Raw genomic sequence first — 25431 nt, forward strand, 5'->3', positions numbered from 1 at the left:
AATTGTGAGGATTCCTGCTTCAACTCCCCTCCCAGGTAGTGCATTCCAGACACTCACCACCGTATGGGTTAAACCTTTCTCCTCAAATCCCTTCCAAACTTTCTGGCTTTCTCTTTAAAGTTGGAGTTTTTGTTCTTGAATCTTCAACAAAGAGGAGTAGGTGCTTTCTATTCACCCTATACATGCCCCGTGATCATTGTCACCTCACTCAGGTGTCCCCTCAACTTTCTCTGCACCAAAGAAAACAGAACAAGCTTATCCAGCCTCTCTTCATTGCTGAAGTGTTCCTTCCCAGGCAACATCCTGATGAATCTCCAGTGCAATCACATCCTTCCTATGGTGTGTTGAGCAGAACTGCACACAGTACACCAGCTGAGGCCCAATCAAAATTCTGCACAGCTTCAAAATAACCTCTGTACTCTTACATTCTATGCCACGACTAATAAAAGGTACGCGGGCAAGCACCATGAGAACCCTTGGTTCCTCTGAGCTTCCTAGTGCCTTGCCATTCGTTGGATTCTCCCTCATCATGTTCCTTCTTCCAAAGTGCATCACTTCACATTTATCAGGATTAAATTCCATGTCACTGATTTGTACATCTGAACAATTTGCCTGTATTCTCCTGTAACCGTAGATCTTCTTAGCAGCTGTCAACCACTTTGCCAATCTTTGTGCCATCAGCAAACTTACTTATCAACCCCCCACGTTCTCATCTACATCATTTCTGAATATCACAAACAATAAGGGGCCCAGCACTAATCCCAGTGGTATGCTACTGCACACCAACTCCAGTCACACAAACAGCCCTCTATCACCACCCTCTGTCTCTTGCCACTAAGCCAATTTTGGATCCACAGTGCCAAAGTTACCCTGGATCCCATGTGCTTTTATCTTCTTTATCAATTTCCCATATGGGACTTTGTCCACAGCCTTATTGAACTCAGTATAATGTGGAAGCACATTAGCTGTCTTCCAGTCCTCTGGGACCCCTCCTGAGGAGAGAGACATTTTAAAAATTTGGGTCAGGGCCCCTCTAATTTCCTCTCTCATCTCCCACAACAGTTTGGGATACAATACGTCTGAACTTGGAGATGTGTCCACTTTTTAACTCATCAAAATCTCCAATGGGCTTCTTATATCAGTCTGCACTAGAATTTCATAATCCATATTGTCAAATCCTGTGTTGTGAACTTGTGCAGGAGTTTCAGATACACTCAGAGCCAAAATGGTGAATGTCAAAGATCTTACCCACATTCACGGTTTACTTTTTTTATTTGGCAGGCAGTTGGTCCTCATTCTTGGAGGGATTTGTTGATGTTTCAGCTGTTCACTTCTATGCAGATGTTTACAGTCCTCGTTAAGTTAAGAGGCTTGATGGCAAAATAAATCATCTGCTTGAAAGGCTAACTTGGATTCTGTCTCAACAAGGTGGTGCCTGGCCTGCTGCATACAACCAACATTTTCTGCTTTTATTTTAGATTTACAGCATCTACTTAACTTTGCTGTTGTTTGTTATTAAAGTTTCTATACTTTGTGGCGCTGAAAGCTGTAAAATCACTTCTGAGCCAAAACCAGCATAAAGAAGTTCACGTCTCAGGACTTCAGAAGATCGAACCTAACTGTTGCTAAAAAAAATGACCCCAGTTGCACAGAGCTCTCCAGCAGATTATCCAATCAGACTCTGTTTCCCAAACCAACCCTGAGAAACTATCCAATCAGACTCTGTGATTCCCAAACCAACCCTGAGAAACTATCCAATCAGACTCCGATTCCCGAGCTGATCCTGAAAAACCATCCAATCAGACACCAATTCCCAAACTGATTGTGAGAAACTAGCCAATCAAACTCTGATCTCCAAAACCTGCCCTGGCATGCTGTTCAATCAGGTTTTGAACCCCAAGGCAATGCTGACCCCAAACCTTATAATATTCAATGGATGCATGTGTGTTATAGTTCACTCGTGTTGCTAAGGCAATGTGTGTTTTACACAACTTTGTAGCTTGGAGCTAGACAGTGGCAGTAGAGGCTCCAATTTTCCTTCTATCACAGGGATTACCTGGAATCTCTCCCATTCCTAACTTATATCATTGCATTCAACCTGTTTGGCTACAGTATGAATTCATCTTCTTTGGTCTCAAGCCCTGAAATGGGCTTGGACTTGCAGCTTCTGGCTCAGAAGCAGCGATGAAACCCACTGAACCACAACATTTTCTCTTTAGCCAAGTATTCAACCCACACCCAATCAGACTATATCGAAACTCTGCAACGTTCAACTCACAGCCTGACATATCTGTAATATCAAAATTACACCCTGGAGAACTGAAACTGAGTTACTCAGACTAAACCTTGCAATATCCAACTTATTTCAGTTCCACGAATTGCACCATGCAATTATTCCCTAACATTCTTGTTTTGTAATACCCAACCTACAACTTCAAATATTCAAGCTATGACCAAGTACACTCGAAACACCTTTGGAAATACAATTACCCTGAAATACTCTGTTTTCTCTCAAATAGTCAAGTCACATCTTCAAATCGTATCCTGAAATACTTAATCAACACTATGTGACAGCCGATGTTCTCTAAAGTAGCCGCACCATACCTTGAAAGACTCAATCTGCACAATGATACACTCAAAATGGCACACTCTGAAATTTTCCACTCACATCCTAAACTTCGGCACAGCCTGCTCTCAACGATAGTCACCAAGGTGCATGCTGCACTCTTTCTGTCGTCTGTGCTGTGTGATACTGAGGCAGCACCATGTTATCTAACCTGCATCTGCGATTTCGAAACAGTGATGTACGGTCTGCAGCTTTGTGGCCTGTGGCACATGGGCTGCTACCTGTGATATTCACCTTACTGTCTCCATTCTTTAGACTGCTTCCCTGCATCTTAGTTAGCAGCTGATGAAAAACAGCTCGCTCTTTCAGCACCATTTGACACAGAAATATTTTGATAATAAAATTTGATATGAGTATTTATATATGTAGTGTGAAGTGAGGGGAGAAGATGGAGTGAGGAACCCACTCAGAGGCACCCCATTATGTTGTAGTGTTAGTCTTTGCACCAATGTTCACCAGTCATTGCTCTGAATTTAACCCTTTGCTGGGAGATGCACTAATGCTTACCTACTTCATTCATTAATTATTGTAGTAGCACAAAGACAAATGGAAGGTCTAATATAGAGTTTATTCACAGAATACAATCAATAAAGAAACATTCTTTGTGTTCCTAGCACTGCTCTCGGTGAGCTCTCCAGCACTGACTGTTAGCTTTGGCCGTAGGTGCTCTATACACCTAATTTGGAGCCAAAGATGAGTATTTCTCCATCTGTTGTGTTAAAGGTGTGAATGGCTTCTTGGGACCCAAGACTAGGATTGTGGGTGGGGCAAGGAGCAAAAGCAAAACCAATGCACTCAGACACACAGGTGAGAGCAGCCTTTGTTAAATGTTTACTGTGACTGACAGGTCGATGTGGAAACCTATGGTCGTGACCCTTTTCAGCCCAGCTTCCTCCAGAACCACAGTGGCTTGGAGGTGGGAGGTCAGAGGATGGAGGGTGTAGGGTGGGAGGTTAGAGGTGGGGTTCGGGGGAGGTTGTACAGTGCTGAGGCAGCTGGCCCAGTTCGAGCACTCCCGGTGCTGATTTTGGCTGGGTTGACACCACACAAAAGCTACTAACATGCCTCTGATGTCATGGAGGTTTGGGGCAGGGCTGTGGCTTAGGTGAGGATGTTTGCAATTAAAAATAAGTGCAGCTAAACCCTTCTCTAATTATCCAACCATCAAAATCGAAACTTCAGGTTAAAGAAATGCTCTCGCCAGACACTGTGTTCTGGTGAAAGATTGAGGGCACTGGGCAGGGCCAAGAATGAGGGTCTCGATAGGCTGCTGGATAGTGTGGTGTGCATCTAGAACACATTAAGCTTTACCAACCTAGAGAGGGCAACACTTTAAAACACTTGCTGCTTTGGCAATGGTTTTAGGCGTCGTATAATACTGGGGTGGAGAAAGAAGCAATTCCGAGGTCGTAGTCAAGAATGTGCAGGTTGCTTGGCAACACTGCCTCTCAGGCAAAACTATCAAGACTGCATAATACTTGCCACTCAACCTGAATTTGATACCTTTGATTTCACAGAAAACACAGAAACTCCCAGATGAGATAATGCAGTTATAGATAATTTACCATATAGGTTGCTGAGAAAGAACAGCAAGTTGTTCAGTCTTGGAGCAGTAATCCTTATTTTGGTCACAAATGTTACTCTGTGACATGGGGAAGGGCCTTCTCTCTCTCTTCCTCTACATGATGACACAGGAAGACAATGGGTTTCGGAGCTGGCAGCTGCAGGCTGCCCCGCAATACTGCTGGAAGGTCTGGTAGCAGCTGCGGTCAGCCTCACTGCCCCATTGGCCCGGGTTGGCAGTGAGGCCTTCAGCTGGCAGCCGGGCCAGGATGCTGGTGTTGATTGCCAGAGCTGCCAGGCCATAGTCGGTGAAGAGGACGGTCTCCCGGCGGCAAGTAGGGCACGAGATGAACTTGTACTTGGGGCAGGACTCGTAGAGGATCTGCAGGCACTCCTCGCACACCGAGTGTAGACAGGAGAGGATCCGTGGACGTTTGTTGGTGGCATTGTACACGTGGCCACAGGTGGGGCATTCCAGGGGTTCAGAAGTGGTTGACTGGTGAAGAACGTACTGATTAACGATGACCTCATCTGATGGGGTCTGCCGGTGGTAACACAGTTCGGCACTAGCCTTGCGATGGCCCTGGACAAATTTTTCACGGCGGGGTGGTGTCCGGGCCAGCCCGCTAGGGCTCCGGGCTTTCTCCAGGGTGGGGACGTCAGCGCAGGCCTGGTTTGCGATGATCTCGGATTCTAGGGGCCAGGCACACTTTCCCACAAGCGGTGGCTCACGTACGCACTGTGAGGGCCCGTACCGGCCCTGTGAGCTTGAGCACTCCGCAAACTTCTCCACTGGCACAATCTTCACTGCCTCCATCTTGATGGCAGCCTGCTGCTGTTTCAGGCACGCCATGGGCTAGGGGTCTGAGAGTCCCAGCTGCGATTAGGCAGCTTGCTTCACAGGTAGGGCCTGCACTCCCTTCCCTGTCTGACCATCTCTGCACCTTTGCAGGTTTCTCTCTTTGCACCAGGAGTCTTCACTATCCATACAGTCAATTCAGGCTGCAACACAATCTGTAAGAATCATCCTGAATCGTTTGCACAGTCCACATCAGTTTCAAACACGCTGCTCTTTATACAATGAAGCTAAGGTGTCAGTTTTTATAACTGTATGTCCTGACTTCTCTTCCTCTTTTGGATGCTCAATCTCTTAACGGCAGTGAATGCTGCAAAATGAGCAGGCGAACACTGCAAACATATCCCAGAAGAAAGCTTTATGACAGAACTGAGTCAACGACACAGAAGCTCTCAGCTTAGCAATAGTGAATTATATGAAGATGCTTGCTTGAATCACGTTACCTGCACTTGTAGTAAATCTGGTGGTTCCAGTTTTCAATTGAGCAGTCCTCCTTCTAGCTAGCTGCACAGTGTCTGTCTCTGTATTGACAGTAAGGGCAGTGGCTGCTCTGCAGCTTGCTCTCTCTCTCTCTCTCTCCTCTCTCGGTCTGTCTCTTGGAGCCCTCTGTTTACCTTCGATGGCAGTATTGTCTGCAGCAGCACTGCAGTACTGCAGCGAGCTCACATTTCTCTCATTCAGCAGTGTAGGGGCTACAGGCCGCAGTACCTCAACTCAGGCTACCTTTGCAACTGAAACCAACGTCTAGCTGCTTGTATTTTTCATTCATCTGCCTAACCTTCAAAGGGTTTGCGCCGTGTTGCAATCGATGCTGAGAAAGCAGAGGATGATGCTGTTGCCATTTCCTTCCTGAGTCACAGTGGCTTAGTGCTGTTACTGCAAGAGAAGGCAGCTATTCCCCTGACTACTTCACACCCTCCTAGTCAGCGAGGTCACCTCTAGATAGTTCACACACTTAACCCCTCCATTCTCCCTCTGTGTTCAATGTTGACTGCTGTCTTCTGACACCTCTGACTATCTGCAGTTTGATAATGGGCAATGACGAAAAGGAAATAATATTTGTTTTTAGTCCCTTTTGAAGTCTGTTTGACCTGTTTTCACTCTCAAAATGTCTCAATACAGTGACATTTATTAAAAGTTTGTGACAATGGCATTTGAATTTTCAAGACAAAGGGGACCCAACAAAATGTTTAATTCCATGAGGTGCTTCCAAAGAAAGTTAAAGTGAATGTTTTCAGTTCATTAAGAAACTTTAGTTTAAGGATTGACTGTTTACAATTCAGAAAATGACACAGATCAAACAGATTGGCAGAGAAGGCAAGATAAATCTTGAAGTTGTCAGAGACAGATACTAAGCTTGAGTTTTAAAACCCTGCTGATTGCAAGCTGACAGTCGGTTGATGAGAGGAAAGGGTGTTCTACACTGTGTTAAAGTACACTGAGTCCTCAGAACAGTTTAGGACAGAACTTAATGCAAACAGTACTTTACAAAGACATGGAATAACTCAATGAGAGAAAAGAATAAATTCTGACCCAATGAGAACAACGTAAGGAACAACATCTGGGACATATCGAGACAATGAAAAGATTCCCTGAACACCAAAGAGCATTTGGACTCTTCCCTGGATTAATGGGCTAAAAGCATTGGCTATCCCCTGCTGTTAAGGCTTGTAAATTAAATGTATGTGGACACTCTGAGCTTGGAACCTTGCATATGGTTTGGAGTTTCTAACTCAAGGCTGGCTGTGCTTTTGGTGGGGGATGTGGCCTACAAAATAGATTAGGCAGCACACCACCTTCCCAATGATCCTTGAAGTGCCCTCATGATACCAGGCTGCAGGTGAGGTTGAAACTGGGCGCATACTTATTCAATGGTCTTCACTGTGGGTAAATAATTAATAACTACTTAGGCCTCAATATTATGTTGCCCTTGTTGTAAAATGGTTGACATTGGCAGATAGGCTGCTTGATTTTTTAAAAAAATAAAGCTTTCAAAAGAACTGGAAGTAAAAGTGGTACAATTAATGGAGGGTGTCGTTTTTACATCAGGGCACCCGCGTCAGAAGATGATCCTCACCCTTCCCACCTCTCCATCTGGAATTGAAACCTACATCCTTTACCCTCTTGCCCCGCTTCCTAAGATGCTTGAAACCTCTCCACTCAGTGCTCTCAACTTATGTTGGTCTGAGATCCCACTGGCTTCTATCCTGGGAATGTTCACATGCCCAGCAATGCCCACTATTGACTCCTTGTGCTGCTGGCACTGCAGGAGTTGACGATGGGTATTTCTCCCACTGCCAGAGGGAACTCACAAAGCTGGCATCCACGTTCAGCAGGTAATAGGGAAGGCAATTGGGATGTTGGCCTTTATTTTAAAGGGAATTGAGTGTAAAAGTAGGGTGGTCTTGCTAAAATGATACAAGGCACTAGTCTGACCAGAGTTGGAATTCTGTGAATAGTTTTGGGCCTCTTATCTAAGGAAAAATATTCTGGCATGGGAGGTAGTCCAGAGAAGTTTCCCTTGGCTGATATTGGATTTGGGGGGACTGTCTTATGAGAGGATGTTGAGAAGGTTGGGCCTATTCTCATTGGAATTCAGGAGAATGAGAGGTGACCTGATTGAAACAGAAAAGATTCTTAGGAGATTTGAAAGGGTAGATGAGAGAGGTTGTGTCCCTTTTCAGGAAAGTTTAGGACCAGAGGACATCATCTGCTTAAAACAGAAATGAGGAGGAGTTTCTCCTCTCAGGGGAAATTGAATCTCTGGAATTCATTATGGCAGAGGGCTGGAGGGACTGGGTCATTAAGTGTATTCAAGGCTAAGGTAGACAGATTCTTAATCAGTACGAGAATTAGATTTATGTGGAAAAGGAAGGAAAGTGGAGCACTTGAGGATTATCAGATTGGCCAAGGCTTCATTAAATGGTGGAGCAAACTTGATGTGCTGAATGGTGTACTTCTGCTTCTTCTAGTCTTATGACCATGCTGGATCGTGGGGTGTACTAGAAACCACCATTGCAATGCTTTACATGCAGGAACATGCACCCAGCTCAGAGTTTGGATCAGACTGCATGTCAGTCCTGTTCACAGATGTGACATACAACATCCAATAGGTACAAGCCACCTGCTCAAGTAGCAAAAAACAAAGAGTTAAAACACCCAGTATCTGGGTCAGGACTTCACTTCTCATCATTGATGAAGGGCAGTCAGTAGGAATAATCAATAGTGTCTCCAGTAAACAGAGTCAGAGCTACAATAAGGACAGGGAAAGCTGTATGCAAACTTGCAATATTTAAAGATTATAAAGTCAGAAGTATTTACCTAACTAGTAAGCTCACTTACAGCAATAAAGCACAACCTCTTGTTTCCGTCCAGACCCAAGAAGGAAACTTGTCTAGTGATTGGAAGTTAGACAATGTGAAGTCACTGCTGCTCCAACACAACCACACCGTATGATTCAGTTGACCTTTGGTCTTCATGTTCCGCCTCCAGAACAACCACAGTGACAGAGAAACATATAAAAAGATATACGTTGTTCTTGTATTGTCCAGAAAACCGCAGACACAAGAGGTCTCTCTGGTAGGATTTTGCACATTTTCCATTCCAATTTTAGTAAGAAGATCACCCACCCAGTGGTATACTTAGCCCTCCCCTCCTGATGTAATTATGATTTGAGCAGTCGTTCCATATCCTCGGGTTGGTGTACGTGGGAATGTGCTCTCATAATGAAGCATACCTCGAATGGGATTTTGTGCAATATTGCGAGTTCTGGAGAACAGCAGCTGAAAAAGACTGTCATTGTGTTTAACAGGCAAAGGCCTCTGTTTAGAAATGCATCTACCAGCAATGATCAGCAAGGCACAGAATGCCAGGTTTCTCTTGTGGGACTGCAGAAGGAAAGAAGCAGAGGTGGAGCATTTATATTGGGTTGTGGTGTCACAGGAGCCCCAAGAAACTGCTGAAGAGCGATAATAGAAAGTAGCTCCCAGCATCAATGAGTAACACGCTGCTTTCCTTGATGAAATGTAGGAAATCACCATCTGAATTAAAGTATGGAGCTGTTACCTTCCATTACATCAATGCATTCATCATTTAGGATAATTTGAATCACCTTTACTTCATGTTATCTGAAACTAGTTTTCATGTTTGCCTTGAATGATACATCATCACACTTTGCATCACCAGACTTGCATTCAAGCCAAATAAATGATTTCATCTGGTGTTGCTGCACGATATTGTACTATCTCACTCACTGGTCTACATGCTAATACTTTGCTTTATTATAAACAATAATGTTAATGTTATCTTTTGTTTGACCACTGAAGAAATAGAGAAATATTTCAGCATTTTTGCTAACTGTGTGTCTCCCACTCTTCCTTCTCACCTGCTCTCTCATTTGCTCATTGTCATCAAAGCTATTGGAAGCTGGATATGACGATCTTTCATAAGAACAAATGTCTATTGTTGAAAACAAACTGTTCAAGCTTTTCATCTTTCACTCATCAGGACAGGTGTAAGAAGACCAAATTTCATAGGGAACAACACAGTACACTGCATGTGAAAAGGTACTGATTCCCTGGCAAGTCAACTTTGGTTGGTTGAAGTGATTTAGTGGAGAATGCATGATTGCTCCTCATGCTGTTATTTAATTCAAAATAGGTACAATACATGGGCATGTTTTTTTTTACTACAGAGGAACAGTTCCATACACATAATTAAACAGCTGTATATATAGATCTACACATAGCTTCTTTCAAGTGTAAGTGAGCCACAAGCAGAAACACCTTTCTCTCTTCTCTTACAGCAGTAGTGTCCAAAGAAGCCAGCATATGGTGACACTGGGCCAAATGGCACACACACTAATCAATCATTCAGCATCTCAGGAGGAACAGGTCAGATATATCCACCTAGGAGATTTAATACGATAGAGCAGCACATTGCGGAGACAAAGTATGAGCAGTTTGGAAGTTTCATAGATCTTTCCAGTTCATTTCATCCCTTGGCTGATGATCCTCGATCTTAGTTTCACAGATCCTGCTCTCAAAAACCTTGCCTTCTTCAAATCAAACATTGATTGAGTAGTTGGTGAACACACCAGTTTGATGGTAGTCCATATGGTGGGGAACCACTAGTCACCTTAGCAAAATGTTACATTTGTTTTTACAATGTTCACTTTGGAGCATAGGGTGGTTCCAGAGATATTTACCATAGATCTATCCCGTGCCTCACAGCTTCTAGTTGATCGATGGTTTGAACTGTAAAACTTGTGGCTGCTGTTAGAGGCTTGGTAAATCAGGCCTTTCGCTGTCAGGAGGCATACCCTTGCCAAAGTCCATTCCCTTCATCAGATGATTTGGTCATATTGTCATAGAAAAGGTAAACTCCAGTAATTTATTAAATGAAGAGTTGGAACAAGTCAAGCCCAGCAAAATGAATCTTGAGTTTACGTAATGTGCAAGTTAATGCAGGCTGACAATGAGGCCTAAATAGTATCAGAGATAATGGGAACTGCAGATGCTGGAGAATTCCAAGATAATAAAATGTGAGGCTGGATGAACACAGCAGGCCAAGCAGCATCTCAGGAGCACAAAAGCTGACGTTTCGGGCCTAGACCCTTCATCAGAGAGGGGGATGGGGAGAGGGAACTGGAATAAATAGGGAGAGAGGGGGAGGCGGACCGAAGATGGAGAGTAAAGAAGATAGGCGGAGAGAGTGTAGGTGGGGAGGTAGGGAGGGGATAGGTCAGTCCAGGGAAGACGGACAGGTCAAGGAGGTGGGATGAGGTTAGTAGGTAGCTGGGGGTGCGGCTTGGGGTGGGAGGAAGGGATGGGTGAGAGGAAGAACCGGTTAGGGAGGCAGAGGCAGGTTGGACTGGTTTTGGGATGCAGTGGGTGGGGGGGAAGAGCTGGGCTGGTTGTGTGGTGCAGTGGGGGGAGGGGACGAACTGGGCTAGTTTAGGGATGCAGTAGGGGAAGGGGAGATTTTGAAACTGGTGAAGTCCACATTGATACCATATGGCTGCAGGGTTCCCAGGCGGAATATGAGTTGCTGTTCCTGCAACCTTCGGGTGGCATCATTGTAGCAGTGCAGGAGGCCCATGATGGACATGTCATCTAGAGAATGGGAGGGGGAGTGGAAATGGTTTGCGACTGAGCGGCTTCCTCTACATTGGGGAAACCAAGCGGAGGCTTGGGGACCGCTTTGCAGAACCCCCATCCCAGGCCCCAAGATGACATTCCACATTAAGCAGAGGTTCACCTGCACATCTGCCAATGTGGTATACTGCATCCACTGTACCCGGTGCGGCTTCCTCTACATTGGGGAAACCAAGCGGAGGCTTGGGGACCGCTTTGCAGAACACCTCCGCTCAGTTCGCAACAAACAACTGCACCTCCCAGTCGCAAACCATTTCCACTCCCCCTCCCATTCTCTAGATGACATGTCCATCATGGGCCTCCTGCACTGCCACAATGATGCCACCCGAAGGTTGCAGGAACAGCAACTCATATTCCGCCTGGGAACCCTGCAGCCATATGGTATCAATGTGGACTTCACCAGTTTCAAAATCTCCCCTTCCCCTACTGCATCCCTAAACCAGCCCAGTTCGTCCCCTCCCCCCACTGCACCACACAACCAGCCCAGCTCTTCCCCCCCACCCACTGCATCCCAAAACCAGTCCAACCTGTCTCTGCCTCCCTAACCGGTTCTTCCTCTCACCCATCCCTTCCTCCCACCCCAAGCCGCACCCCCAGCTACCTACTAACCTCATCCCACCTCCTTGACCTGTCCGTCTTCCCTGGACTGACCTATCCCCTCCCTAGCTCCCCACCTACACTCTCTCCACCTATCTTCTTTACTCTCCATCTTCGGTCCGCCTCCCCCTCTCTCCCTATTTATTCCAGTTCCCTCTCCCCATCCCCCTTTCTGATGAAGGGTCTAGGCCCGAAACGTCAGCTTTTGTGCTTCTGAGATGCTGCTTGGCCTGCTGTGTTCATCCAGCCTCACATTTTATTATCTGACAATGAGGCCTAACACTTTTCTAAACTTGCCTCTGTGTAATTTCCTGTACAGTCAAAATGCAAGTAGTACCTGAAGCTAATTTAATTACTGCTACAAAAGCAACACACTGGAAATCTGAAATCAAAACAGAAATTGCTTGAAATGCTCAGCAGAATTGGCACCGTCAATTCTGATGAAAGGTCAGAAACTTGAAGCTGAAATCCTACTGCTAATGATGGGCGTTATGATTAATATCTGTAACATTTGTTGAAAATAAAAGCGAAATCATTTAACCAATTTGGGAGTTAGCCTGATTCCTTATAATTATTAAAGCTCACAGAAAACCTTACACATGGAAGGCTGCTTTGTCATGGATAGTGCTGACTTTGTTGTTGGAGCTGCTGTCAACTAGGCAAATGGACAATATACCATCACACCCCCTGCTTGTACCTTACTGATGGTAGGTAGGCTTTGAGGAGTCAGGAATCACTCTCCACGGAGTATCCAGCCTCAGACCTGCTGAAGCCAAGGCCCATCTCCAGGGCCACCTGAAACATTTGGGCTTCAGATTGTAGAAACTCAGTAGCTGTTGGTGCAGTCTGTACCATACAGCTCTGGTACAAGTTTAGACAAAAGTCATCTTTATATCCTGAATGAATTATAGCAATATGTTCCATTCCCACCCCGTTGATCTGCAGCTCAGCATAATAACTCATTTGCAGGAGAGAGGCTGCAGAGGAGGGATTGTGGGGGAGCAGACTGCGGGAGAAGAAATTGAAGCAGAGGAGATAGTGGCAGAACTTTAGGAAAGGAGACTATGGGGGAGCAGACTGCTATGGAGCAGACCTCAGGGGGCAGAGTACGGGAGATGGCCTGCAGGAGATAGCCTGAAGGGAGCTGACTGTGGGTGAGCACATTGCAGGCGACTGTAACCTGTCCAAAGCCCCAATCCATTTGGTCCCTTAGCCAATCCAAAGCACAGGAGATACTGGTTCCCAAAATTTGCATACCCCAGTATCAGCATTCCTGAGAGATGGTATTGAGTAAGTTTCCTACAGGGAGATCATCAGCTGCAAAATCCACTGAGGTGACCATATATCACATAGCTGACTGCACAGGGTCAGTGCAATATATCAGAAGCACTAACAGCATTCTCACACTCTGAATCATGGAGGCAGCACCCTGAAACTCAACCCAATGCATTGAATAATTGTGGGTGTGAAGAAAGCACATTACTTTTAAATCTGGCCCCCTGTAGATTGCATGTCTATTCTCCTCAACTGAGCTTCGTCAGAGGATGGCTTTCTGATTGACCGTATCTTGGACAGTCCCTCCATTGGCTCATCATATTCTCTTATATTCAGTGAATGACCCAGTGTAGACTCTCCCAATCACTATACAACAGGTGCATCAAAGCTTAAAAGTGCATCTTTTGGAGGCATCTCCAACTGTCTGTCCATTTACTATCCCTGGATTATCTAATGGACAAAGAAAGGAGAGAAAGGATAGCAACTAGCGTGTGATCATAGAATCGCACGGGCTGATCGCCCCATCAAGCCTGCAATGCCAAAAATATAATACTTCCTACACTAATCCCACTTTCCCACGCTAGGCCCATAGTCTTGAACGTCATGACACTTCAAGTGCTCATTAAAGTACTTTTTAAAGGTTGTGAGGTTTCCAGCCTTAACTACCCTCTCAGGAAGTGCTTTACAGATCTCCATCACCCTTGGAGTGAAAAGCACTTTCCTCAAATCCCCTCTAAACTGTCTGTCTTTCACTTTATGATTATCTCCTTTGTTACTGACCCTCTGATAAAGGGAACTGCTGCTTTCCATTCACCCTGTCCATGTCCCTCGTAATCTTACAGGCTCTGTCAGGTACCTCCTCAACATTCTCTGCTCCAAAGAAAACAACCTGAGCTCATCCAGCCTCTCTTCATAGCTAAATCATTCCATCCCAGGCAACATCCTGGTGAATCCCCTCTGCACCACCTCCAGTACAATCACATCCTTCCTATAGTTTGGTGACCAGAATTGCACACAGTACTCCAGCTGTGGCCCAACCAAAGTTCTGTACTGCTCCAACACAACTTCCCTGCTCTTACAATCTGTGCCACAACTGATAAAAGCAAGCATCCCATTCTTAAGCACCCTATAAACGGTTCTGCCATCTTCAGAGATCTGTGGAAACCATACCAGATTCCTCTGTTCTTTTGAGCATCCTAATGTCCTGCCACTGATTTAGTACTCCATTGTCTTGCTCCCTCTTTCAAAATCATCCTTTCACATTTATCAAAGGGCTAAGCAAGTAATAGATCAATGGGAGTGCAGCGCACCACTTGATTGTTGTACTGATCATGTTATTACGCAAGGCTGCTTGAAGTAGAACTATAGGAAGTCAGAATGTCCACTAAAATGGCCTTCCCTGCTGGCCATTTCCAATCCATTGTCATCCAGCAAAGTATTGATAGCCTTTTAAATTGAAGTCAGTGTCTGTGATGACAAGACACTCTCCTGTTGTGTGCCTGCAAAAACAGTAGAAGGAAAGGAACTAGGACTGCGAGGAAAGTAGCAGGTTTTTGGAGTGTGCTTGCATGTAGTAAGGAACGGCAGTGAAGAATTCCCTCACAACTTTCAAAGAGTTGTGGGAAAGGCTGCTCGCTCTAAGTCTGAAGGTGGGACCTGCAGAGAATACAAGAGATGTAACCTTGGCAGTTCTAATCATAAGACCATAAGACCACAGGAGTGGAAGTAAGGCCATTCAGTCCATCGAGTCCACTCCGCCATTTAATCATGGCTGATGGGCATTTCAACTCCACTTACCCGCACTCTCCCTGTAGCCCTTAATTCGTTGTGAGATCAAGAATTAATCAATTTCTGCCTTGAAGACATTTAACGTCCCGGCCTCCACTGCACTCCGTGGCAATGAATTCCACAAGCCCACCACTCTCTGGCTGAAGAAATGTCTCCTCATTTGCATTCTAAATTGACCCCCTCTATTTCTAAGGCTGTGCCCATGGGTCCTAGTCTCCACGCCTAACAGAAGCAACTTCCCAGCGTCCACCCTTTCTAAACCATACATTATCTTGTAAATTTCTATTAGATCTCCCATCAGCCTTCTAAACTCTAATGAATATAATCCCAGGATCCTCAGCTGTTCATCGTATGTTAGGCCTACCATTCCAGGGATCATCTGTGTGAATTTCCGCGGGACACGCTCCAGTGCCAGTATGTCTTTCCTGAGGTGTGGGTCCCAAAATTGGACACAGTATTCTAAATGCCGCCTAACTAGAGTTTTATAAAGCCTCAGAAGCACATTGCTGCTTTTATATTCCAACCATCTTGAGATAAACGACAACATTACATTCGCTTTCTTAATCACAGACTCAACCTGCAAGTTAACTTTTAGAGAATCCTGGACCAACACTCTCAGATACCTTTGTACTTCTGCTTTATGAATTTTCTCACCATTTAGAAAATAGTCCATGCCTGTATTCTTTTTTCTAAAGTGCAAGACGTCGCATTTGCTCACGTTGAATTTCATCAGCCATTTCCTGGACCACTCTCCTAAACTGTCTAAATCTTTCTGCAGCTTCCCCACCTCTTCAGTACTACCTGCCTGTCCACTTAACTTCGTATCATTGGCAAACTTCGCCAGAATGCCCCCAGTCCCTTCATCCAGATTATTAATACATGTGAACAGCTGCGGCCCCAACATTCAACCCTGCGGGACGCTACTTGTCACCAGTTGCCATTCCGAAAAAGAGCCTTTTATCCCAACTCTCTGCCTTCTGTCAGACAGCCAATCCTCAATTCAAGCCAGTAGCTCACCTCGAACACCATGGGCCCTCACCTTACTCAGCAGCCTCCTATGAAGCACCTTACCAAAGGCCTTTTGGAAGTCTAGATAGATAACATCCACTGGGTTTCCCTGGTCAAAACACCTGTTACCTCCTCAAAGAATTCAAACAGGTTTGTCAGGCACAACCTGCCCTTACTAAATCCATGCTGACTTGTTCTAATCCGACCCTGCACTTCTAAGAATTTAGAAATCTCATCCTTAACGATGGATGCTAGAATTTTACCAACTACCGAGGTTAGGCTAATTGGCCTATAATTTTCCATCTTTTGTCTTGATCCTTTCTTAAACAAAGGGGGTTACAACAGTAATTTTCCAAACATCTGGGACTTTCCCTGACTCCAGTGACTTTTGAAAGATCACATCCAAAGCCTCTGCTATTTCCTCAGCCACCTCCCTCAGAACTCTCGGATGTAGCCCATCGGGGCCAGGAGATTTATCAATTTTTAGACCTTTTAGCTTTTCTAGCACTTTCTCTTTTGTAATGCCTACCATACTCAACTCTGCCCCCTGGCTCTCCCTAATTGTTGGCTACTCATGTCTTCCACTGTGAAGTCTGACGCAAAGTACTTATTAAGTTCTTCAGCTATTTCCTTATCTCCCATCACTAGCCTTCCAGCATCAATTTCGAATGGCCCAATGTCTACTTTTGCTTCTCGTTTGTTTCTTATAAATTGAAAGAAGCTTTTACTATCATTTCTAATATTACTAGCTAGCCTACCTTCATATTTGACCCGCTCCTTCTTTATTGCTCTCTGTTATCCTCTGTTTGTTTTTGTAGCCTTCCCAATTTTCTGATTTCCCAGTGCTCTTGGCCACTTTATAGGCTGTCTCTTTTTCTTTGATACATTTCCTGACTTCCTTTGTCAGCCAAGGCTGTCTAATCCAACCCCACGTCCCCCCCCCCGGATAATCTTTCTGTTTTTAGGGATGAACCTATGTACTGTGTCCTCAATTACACCCAGAAACTCCTGCCATTGTTGCTCTACTGTCTTCCCCGCTAGGCTCTGCTTCCAGTCGATTTTCGTCAGTTCCTCTCTCATGCCCCTGCAATTACCTTTAATCAGACCATCACATTTTGTTTCAGACTGCAGCCAAGCCTGCACTCCTAGTTTCTGCTACCTAATCAGTGAGCTGTCTATTGGGAATTCATTCTGTGCTGTTAACAATTAGACTTGGCCGTGAAAATGACTGGCTGACTCCTTCTAGCATGTCTGTCACCTGTGCAACTTACACTCCAATTCAAAGTTTTCCCCAAGGTCTCCTGTATAAGAGTTTCATCAGTAACTCTTGTAAGTGGCATCATTTGATTTCTGTTCTGCTTACACAAACCCTCCTGGAAACCCATAAGGGCTTTGCGCAGTCTATAAAACACTACTATGAAACCACAATTAAACTAAAATACTGCGGATGTTGGAAATCTGAAACAAATACAGGGAGTGCTGGAGAAACTCAGCAGGTCTGGCAGCATTTGTGGAGACAGAGCAGAGTCAATGATGCAAGTATGCTATGACTCTTCTTCAGAACGGAAAGGTGCTGGAAATTTTTTATACGCCTTTAAGAGAGGAGGAGGAAGAGGAGCAGATGGCGTAGACCTCAGTGCAAAAGACAAAGAGGCTGTTAATGTTGGTAAAATCAGAAGAAAAAAGATGGAAAACGGGTATGGGTAAGAAATGAAAGGGAGAAAATGGGTGCTCTCTACTGAGAGCAAAGGAATGAATTCACAAACAAGACAAGACTGTAGGGAGAAGTGGGGAAGGAATCTATGACAAATGGAGAACAGATATCATGTGGTTAGTTTCTGAAGTTTTGGAATTCAATGTTAAGATCTCAAGGTTGTAAAATGCCTACTGGAGAAAATGAGATGTGTTCCTCAAGCCTGTGCTGTGTTTTGTTGAAATAATAATGACTTTTAAATATTGATTCAGCATTTCCAACCCCACCTAAAAAAAGGTTGTGATCAGACTAGTAGACCTCTGCTGTGGGGCTCCTGAGTCAAACCAGCTTCTCAGCATCTCCTTGATGAGTCAGTCCCTGTCAGGTCCCGCCTCCTCTTTGTTCACTATCATGAATCTCATTGAAACTTTACAAGATTCCTTTCCAGATCCATCCATGCACTTGAAGTTGTTCTCCAGTAAGCCAAGAGTGAGTTTGATAGGACAGCTGTGCTCAGATGGTGTACTGGGACATTACAGTGCAGTGAGTCTGAATCAGGGGGTTGGCATATTAGCGAAACAATGAATTACCTTAATCTAAAGGTATTGTGGCAGATGTTTTGAATGCACATATTGAGCAATATAGTGCTGACGCTTACAAAGGACAAAGGAATTTTCCTAGACAAGAATCATTTGTGATTTGCATAGGCCTGAACCAGAATTTTCCGGTGAAAAAAAATCAGAGCAGCTGGCAACAACTGTGAACAGTTAATGTTTCAAGTCGAATATGACTTTTCATTGGAACACATTCCAGAATCCTGAAGAATTGTCACATTGGATTCAAAACATTAACTCTCTTTCTCTCTCCACAGATGCTGCCAATCCTATTGATTTCCTCCAGCACTTTCTGTTTTGAATTTAGATCACTCATTATTCTTTTCCTTTGTTTACAAAAAATGCCTTTACTGTATGTTTTTATATTTCTTGCTACTGCCTTTCTCATATTCCAATCTTGTTATGAATAATACGTGCACAAAGATAAAGAACTTTTAAACTGCTTTTCCATAATTATTCTCCATTCTGAGGTAACTTGCTGATTCAATATTATGTTTGTATACTCCTTCCCTTCATGTCACAGACTGTTGCCATTACCTGTATCACTACTCTGCACTATTACCTGGACATCTCTCTTTCCAAATCCTTCATCATGTGCACCTTCCCCCACTATTTAGCTCACAGCATAGTTATACAACTCATCATGGGCACCAGTGTGGTTCAGGTTTGGATTTAGGCTCTCCCAGTAGTACAGCTTCCACACCTTGAAGTCCTGATGCCAGTGCTCTGTGAAATATTGACAATGAACCTTCCATTTCACACACAGTCACCTCCCTCTCTTTTTCATTCATCCCCCCTCCCCTCTCCTCTCTCTGTATCCATCCGGCACTCCATCTGTACTCATCTTTCTTCCACTCTTGAGAATCGTGTGACATCTATCTTCTTAACTTCCATGCTTCAATTCTACTGCTGTCTTCTGCTGCGTATTTTAAATGTTTGTATCTCGTCATTACGTCGTGTACGTAAAATTCAAACAAATGTTTCGTCCATGCATATAGTTCTCTGATCAGCCTAAGCCAATTTACTTGTGGCTCAGGGAGTAATCCTGAGAAACTGTTAATTTCATACTTCTCCTTTTACATTTTGTTCCAAGTTAAACATGCACCCACGGCAGCGCTTTCTTGGTCTTACTTGTGTCACAGATACAGATCCTGAGTACCACCTGATCCTACCCCTCCCACACTAAGTTGCTTTCTGCTGCTGTGGAGATGACCTGTCCCAGAGGAAAGGCTCAGTCTGAGCATAAAATCTTTACTTGTGATGCAAGCTCAGACGGCTGCCATCATCAGTGCTAGCAGTGCTCTCACAGGAGCCCAGCAATCTGTTAATGGCGGTTTTGATTTCAGGAATTCGGCCAACAGGAGGTTGTGACCGCAGTAAACTAACTCAAACTGACCTTGATCTGATATTGGAATAAACACTCATTCTTCTGATACCAGAATATACACTGACTGTCACTGATATGAGACTGGAATATACGCTTACTGCCACTGATCTGATGTCGTTTAGCTTAGTTGGCTTGACATTTGGTTTGTGAAACTAGTGTGATGCTAATTCCCACCACTGGCTGAGGTTACCATGAAGGGATCTGCTTCTCAAACTCTTCCTTTGCCTGAGGCACAGTGACCTTCAGGTTAAGTCACCACCGGTCACCTCTCTCTCTCTGTCTCTAATGAGAGAGCAAGCCTATTGCCTGGTAAGGCTATGGTGACATAACGGCCACACACACTGTCATTGATCTGATTCTAGAATTTACACTATCATTGCTCTGATATTGAAATATACACGGATTGTTATTGATCTGGTACTGGAATATAGTCTGAGTGTCATTGAAATTATTATAGAATATACACTGTCAGCGACCTGATACTGGAATAATCTCTGACTGACTTCAATCTAATATTGGAAAATGCAATGAGCTGATACTGCCATATACGCTGACTGTCACTGATATGACACTAGAATATTACACATACTGTCATTGATTGGTACTGGAGTATATGCTGACTGGCATTGATCTGATAATTGAATATGCACTGACGGTTATTGATGCATACTGGAATATACGCTGCACATTAATCTATACTATCTGAGACTTGAAAATACACTGACTGTCATTGACCTGTAAATCGAACACTGACTTCATTTATCTGATACTGGAACAAATCCTGACAGAGTTAGAGACATAGAGTTAGATGGGCTGGTAGATTTAGAGAAGTAATTACACAACAGAATCAGTCAGAAGGATTGTGCTCCTGAGATGCTGCTTGGCCTGCTGTGTTCATCCAGCCTTACATTTCATTATCTTGAATTCTCCAGCATCTGCAGTTCCCATTATCACAGTCAGAAGGATGACTGTCAGGAAAGATAGGAAGGCAGTTCGGAAGTCTCCTTGACTATTCCTCCCTCAAACAGATACTCAGTTTTGGGTACTGTTGAAAAGGATAGTCTTTCAGAGGAAAATAGAAGAGACAGTCAGATTGTGGGCACTAAAAGTGAAGATTATGTTAGGCAGGGTTTTGAAAAAAATTAAAAGAATAATTGTTACAATGGTCTCTCCTGTCTAAGGGCACAGACAGGAGATCCTGTGGCAGGGAGCAGGAATCGAGGAACGTATGTTATTTACCTGGTGCCAGGATTAAGGATATTTCAAATCGTTTGAAATATATTGTTAAAGGGGAGAGTGAGAAGCTGTCAGTTATTGTACACTTTGGTGGGAATGACACTGTTAGGGAAAAGATTAAGGCTTTACAGCATGAATATGAGGGATTAGGTAAAGATTAAAAATCAAAATCTCAAAAGTAGCAAGCTCCAGTTTACTACGGGTGCCAAGCTCGAATGAGGGAAAGAACAAAAAGATAACAGAAATAATTCAATGGTTTCAGAGGTGGTGCAACGGTAAGGGACTCAGTTTCTTGGATCATTGGGATCTCTTCTGGGGTAGAAAAGACCTGGTCAAAAAGGATGGGTTTCACCTTTACCGGAAAGGGGCCAATATCTTAGTGGGAAGATTTTCTGTTTCTATTAAGGGAGACTGTAAACTGTTCGAGAAAGGGGGTGGAGGGATCCTAAGTAGCAGAGTAAAGAGAAAGATAGATGAGGATGGTTTTGAATCTGAAAATAGCAAGTTAATTAGAAAAGACTGACAACAACAAGTCAGAGAACAAAATAATGCTGAAGAACTAAACTGCATTTATTTCAATGCAAGGGGTCTAACAGTTAAGGCTGATGAACTCAGGACATATTTGGAAACATGGGGTTGGGACATCACAGCTATTACAGAAACCTGGCTGAGGGATGGACAAGACTGGCAGCTCAATGTTCCCGGTTTCAGATACTAAAAGAAGGATAGAAAGAGAGGCAAAGGTGGAAGGGGACTGGCATTTTTGGTGAAGGATGGGATTGTACAATGGATCCCCCACTAGCCAGAGGAAAATTGAGGAACAATTATGTAAAGAGATCTCAGATATATGGAAGAATAATAACGTTGCGATAGTAAGTGATTTTTAATTTTCCAAACATTGACTGGGACTGCCATTGTGTCAAAGGTTTGGACAGTGAAGAATTTGTTAAAGGTCTTTAAGAATTTTTTTTATCAATATGTAAACGCTGCTACTAGAGAAGAATCAGAACTTGACCTTCTCTTGGATAATAAGACAGGGCAAATGACTGAAGTGATAGCAGGGGAGCACTATGGGTCTAGTGATCATAATTCTATTTGCTTTAAAATAGTTACGGAAAAGGATAAACCTTCCATAATTGGAATAAAAGAAATTTTAATGGTATGAGACAAGAACTTTCAAAAGTTGACTGGAGTAGACTGTTTGCGGGTAAAGGAGCGTCTGATAAGTGGCAGGCTTTCAAAGTGTGATAACGAGAGTTCAGCATCATTATATTCCTGCTAGAGGGAAAGGTAAAGCTGGTGGGATTAGAGAACAATGGATGAATAAAGATATTGAGGTTCTAATCAAGAATATAAGAGAATCATATATTAGACATAAACAACTGGGTTCAAATGAATCTCTTGAACAGTATAAAGAGTGTCGGGGCATTCTTAAGATGTAGATCAGGAAGGCAAAGAGAGGATACAAGATAGCCTTGGCAATTTAGGTCAAGGATAATCCAAAGAGATTCTACAAGTAAGCTAAGACCAAGAGAGCAACTAGAAGGAGACAGGATCCCTTAAAGATTAAAGGGGTTGTTTTTGTGTTGAACCTCAGGAAATGGGAGATATATTAAATGAATATTTCCCATCAGATTTTACTGAGGAGAAAGAAATAGTGGCTTAAAGAACTCGGGGAAGTAAATGTTGATGTTTTGAAAACAGTTGACATTCCAGAAAAGAGCTGGAAGTCTTATAAAATATAAGGATGGATAAATCTCCAGGACCTGATCTAGTGTATCCCAGGATTTTGCAGTAAGTTTGGGAGGGAATTGAGAAGCTCCTTGCAGAAATATCTGCATCATCTATATATATGGGTGAGGTGCTGAATGATGGGATCAAGGTTAACATAGTGCCTTTGTTTAAGAAGGCACATGAGAAGCCTGGGAACTATAGACCTGTGAATTTGACTTCGGTGATAGGTAAATTGTTGAGGGTGATTCTGAAAGATCAGATTTATACGCATTTGGAGAGGCAGGGAATGATTAGGGATTGTCGTAATGGTGTTGTGCAAGGGAGATCTTGTTTCACAAACTTGCTTGAGTTTTTGAGGAATTAACCACAAAGATTGATGAAGGCAGAGTGGTAGATGTTTATTTGGATTTTAGTAAAGCGTTTGACAAGGTTCCACATGGTAGACTAATTAGTAAAGTCAGATTACATAGCATTCAGGGTGAGCTTGTCAACTGGACACAAAATTGGCTTAATGCCAGGAGACAGAGAGTAATGGTGGATGGTTGTTTCGGACTGGAGGCCTATGACCTGCGGTGTTCCACAGGGTCAGTGCTGGGTTCACTTTTGATTGTCATTTATATAAATGATTTAGATGAGAATATAAAAGGCATGGTTATTAAGTTTGGAGATGACACCAGGATTGGTGGTATAGTGAACGGTGAAGAAGGTGGTCTAAGATTACAAAGAAATCTAGTTTAATTGGGTCAATGGGCTGAGGAGTGGCCGATGGAGCTTAATTTGCAGAAAAGTGAGTATTGCATTTTGGTAAAACAAACAAAGGCAAGATTTATACGATTAAAAGTAGGGCCTTGGATAATGTTATAGATAAGAGAGATGTAGCGGTTCAGGACCATAATTCTTTGAAGATTGCATCACATATAGATGGGGTGATTAAGAAGGTGATAAACACGCGTGCCTTCATTGCTCAGATCTATGAGCGTAGGAGTTGGGACATTATGGTGATGTAATATGATGAAGCCTCTTCTGGAATACTGTGTCCAGTTCTGGCGTCCCTGTTACAGGAAGGATATTATTCCGGATTCAAAAGAGATTTACCAGGATGTTGCTCAGACTGGAGAGTTTGAGTTATAAGGAGATGCTGGATAGACTGGGACTTTTTTCACGAGAGTGCAGGTGGTTGAGAGGTGTCTTTGTAGAGATTTATAAAAAAAAATGAGAGGTATAGATAAGGTGAATGGTAGACATCTTTTCCCTTGGGCAGGGATTTCAAGACAAGGGCGTGTATTTTTCAGGTAAGAGGAGAAAGATTTATATAAAAAAAGGCTTTTTTTTAAAACACAGAGTGGTTCATTTGTGGAATGAACTTCCAGAGGGAGTGGTGGATGCAGGTATAATTACAATGTTTATAAGACATTTGGTTAAGTACATGAATAAGAAATGTTTGGAGGGGTATGGGCCAAGCACAGGCAGGTGAAGCAAGTTTAGTTTGGGATTACGGTCAGCATAGACTGGTTGTTTCTGTAATGTATGGCTATATGACTGCAGAACACTCCCAAGGCAAGGTACAAGAAGCATGGACCACCAACAATGAAAGGAACCAGACTACGTGAGTGTTCATAGTAACCTGTAACCCTGGCCCGCTCAGTGTACCCTTATGGTCTGATACTCCAACCTTGTAAGAGGAAAAGAACACTTGGTACCAAAGGGTGGTGGTCAGTGGCTTAGTAGGTTACCCAAACTTCAGCACATAATCATGAGGCATCTTGAAACTGAAGACCTCTTGGACAGTGAAAGTTAACCAGGCATGACAACTATAAGCCCTGAGGAATGGATCTCTGAAAGTTGTCACCTAAAGGTAGGACTTGACCAAAATGGGCAGGCTAGCGAGGGCAGGGCAGTAGATGTTATCTATGTAATCTTTAGTGAAGCCTTCGACAAAATTCTGCGTGGTAAACTGATTACTAAAGTTACATCACATAGGATTCAGGGTCAGCTTGTCAACTGGATCCAAAATTGGCTTGATGTTAGTAGGCAGAAGATGGTGGTAAAGGGTTGCTTTTCAGACTGGAGGCCTGTCGCCAGCAGTATTCTGCAGGAATCAGTACTGGGTCCACTGTTGTTTGTCATTTATATAAATAATTTGGATGAGAATTTAGGAGGCATGGTTATGCAAATGACAACAAAATTGCTAGTATAGTTGACAGTAAAGAAAGGCTATCTAAGATTCCAAAGGGGTTTTGATCAATTGAGTCAATGGGCAGATGGAGTTTAATTTGGATAAATGCAAGGTATTGCATTTCAGTAAATTGAACAAGAACTGGGCCTATACAGTTAATGGTAGTACCCTGGGTAGTGTTGTTGAACAGGGAGATCTAGGTGTTCAGATTAGTAGGTTTTTCAAAGTTGCATCACAGGTAGACAGGGTGTTTAAGAAGGCATTTAGCATGCTTGGCTTTATTGCTGTGACCACTGAGCATGGGAGTTGGGACATCATGTTGAGATTGTACAGGGCGTTGATTAGGCCACTTTTGGGCTACTGTATATTGTTCAGGTCACCTTGCTATAAGAAGGATATTTTGTAAATTGGAGAGGGTTCAGAAATGAACAAGGATATTGCTGGGACTGGAGGGTTTGAGTTACAGGGAGACGCTGGATAGGCTGGGACTTTTTTCACTAAAACATAGGAAGTTGAAGGGTGACCTTATAGAGGTTTACACAATTATGAGTCATAGATAAGGTGAACAGCAAAGGGTGGGGAGTTCAAAACTAGGGGGCATATTTTTAAGGTGAGAGGAGAAAGGTTTAAAAGGGACCTGAGAGGCAACTTTTTCACACAGTGAGTGGTTTGTATGTGGAATAAACTGCCAGAGGAAGTGGTGGATGCAGGTACAATTACAAC

The 25431-nt window shown here is 43.6% G+C and overlaps 2 protein-coding genes across 2 annotated transcripts in view; both read right to left on the reverse strand.

The window, feature by feature from the left end:
* LOC125465326 (tetratricopeptide repeat protein 28-like) overlaps nt 1–25431 on the reverse strand; it is a 288267-nt gene that overhangs the window by 100160 nt on the left and 162676 nt on the right. The gene's annotated exons all lie outside the window — the stretch shown is intronic.
* Nucleotides 3176–5968, reverse strand: rnf208 (ring finger protein 208). Its single transcript, XM_048558655.2, has one exon. It carries the CDS (start codon nt 5040–5042, stop codon nt 4305–4307), a length of 738 nt encoding a protein of 245 aa, XP_048414612.1. The 5' UTR covers nt 5043–5968; the 3' UTR covers nt 3176–4304.

Source organism: Stegostoma tigrinum, chromosome 29 (genome assembly GCF_030684315.1).
Source record: "Stegostoma tigrinum isolate sSteTig4 chromosome 29, sSteTig4.hap1, whole genome shotgun sequence".
Classification (NCBI taxonomy): Eukaryota; Metazoa; Chordata; class Chondrichthyes; order Orectolobiformes; family Stegostomatidae; genus Stegostoma; species Stegostoma tigrinum.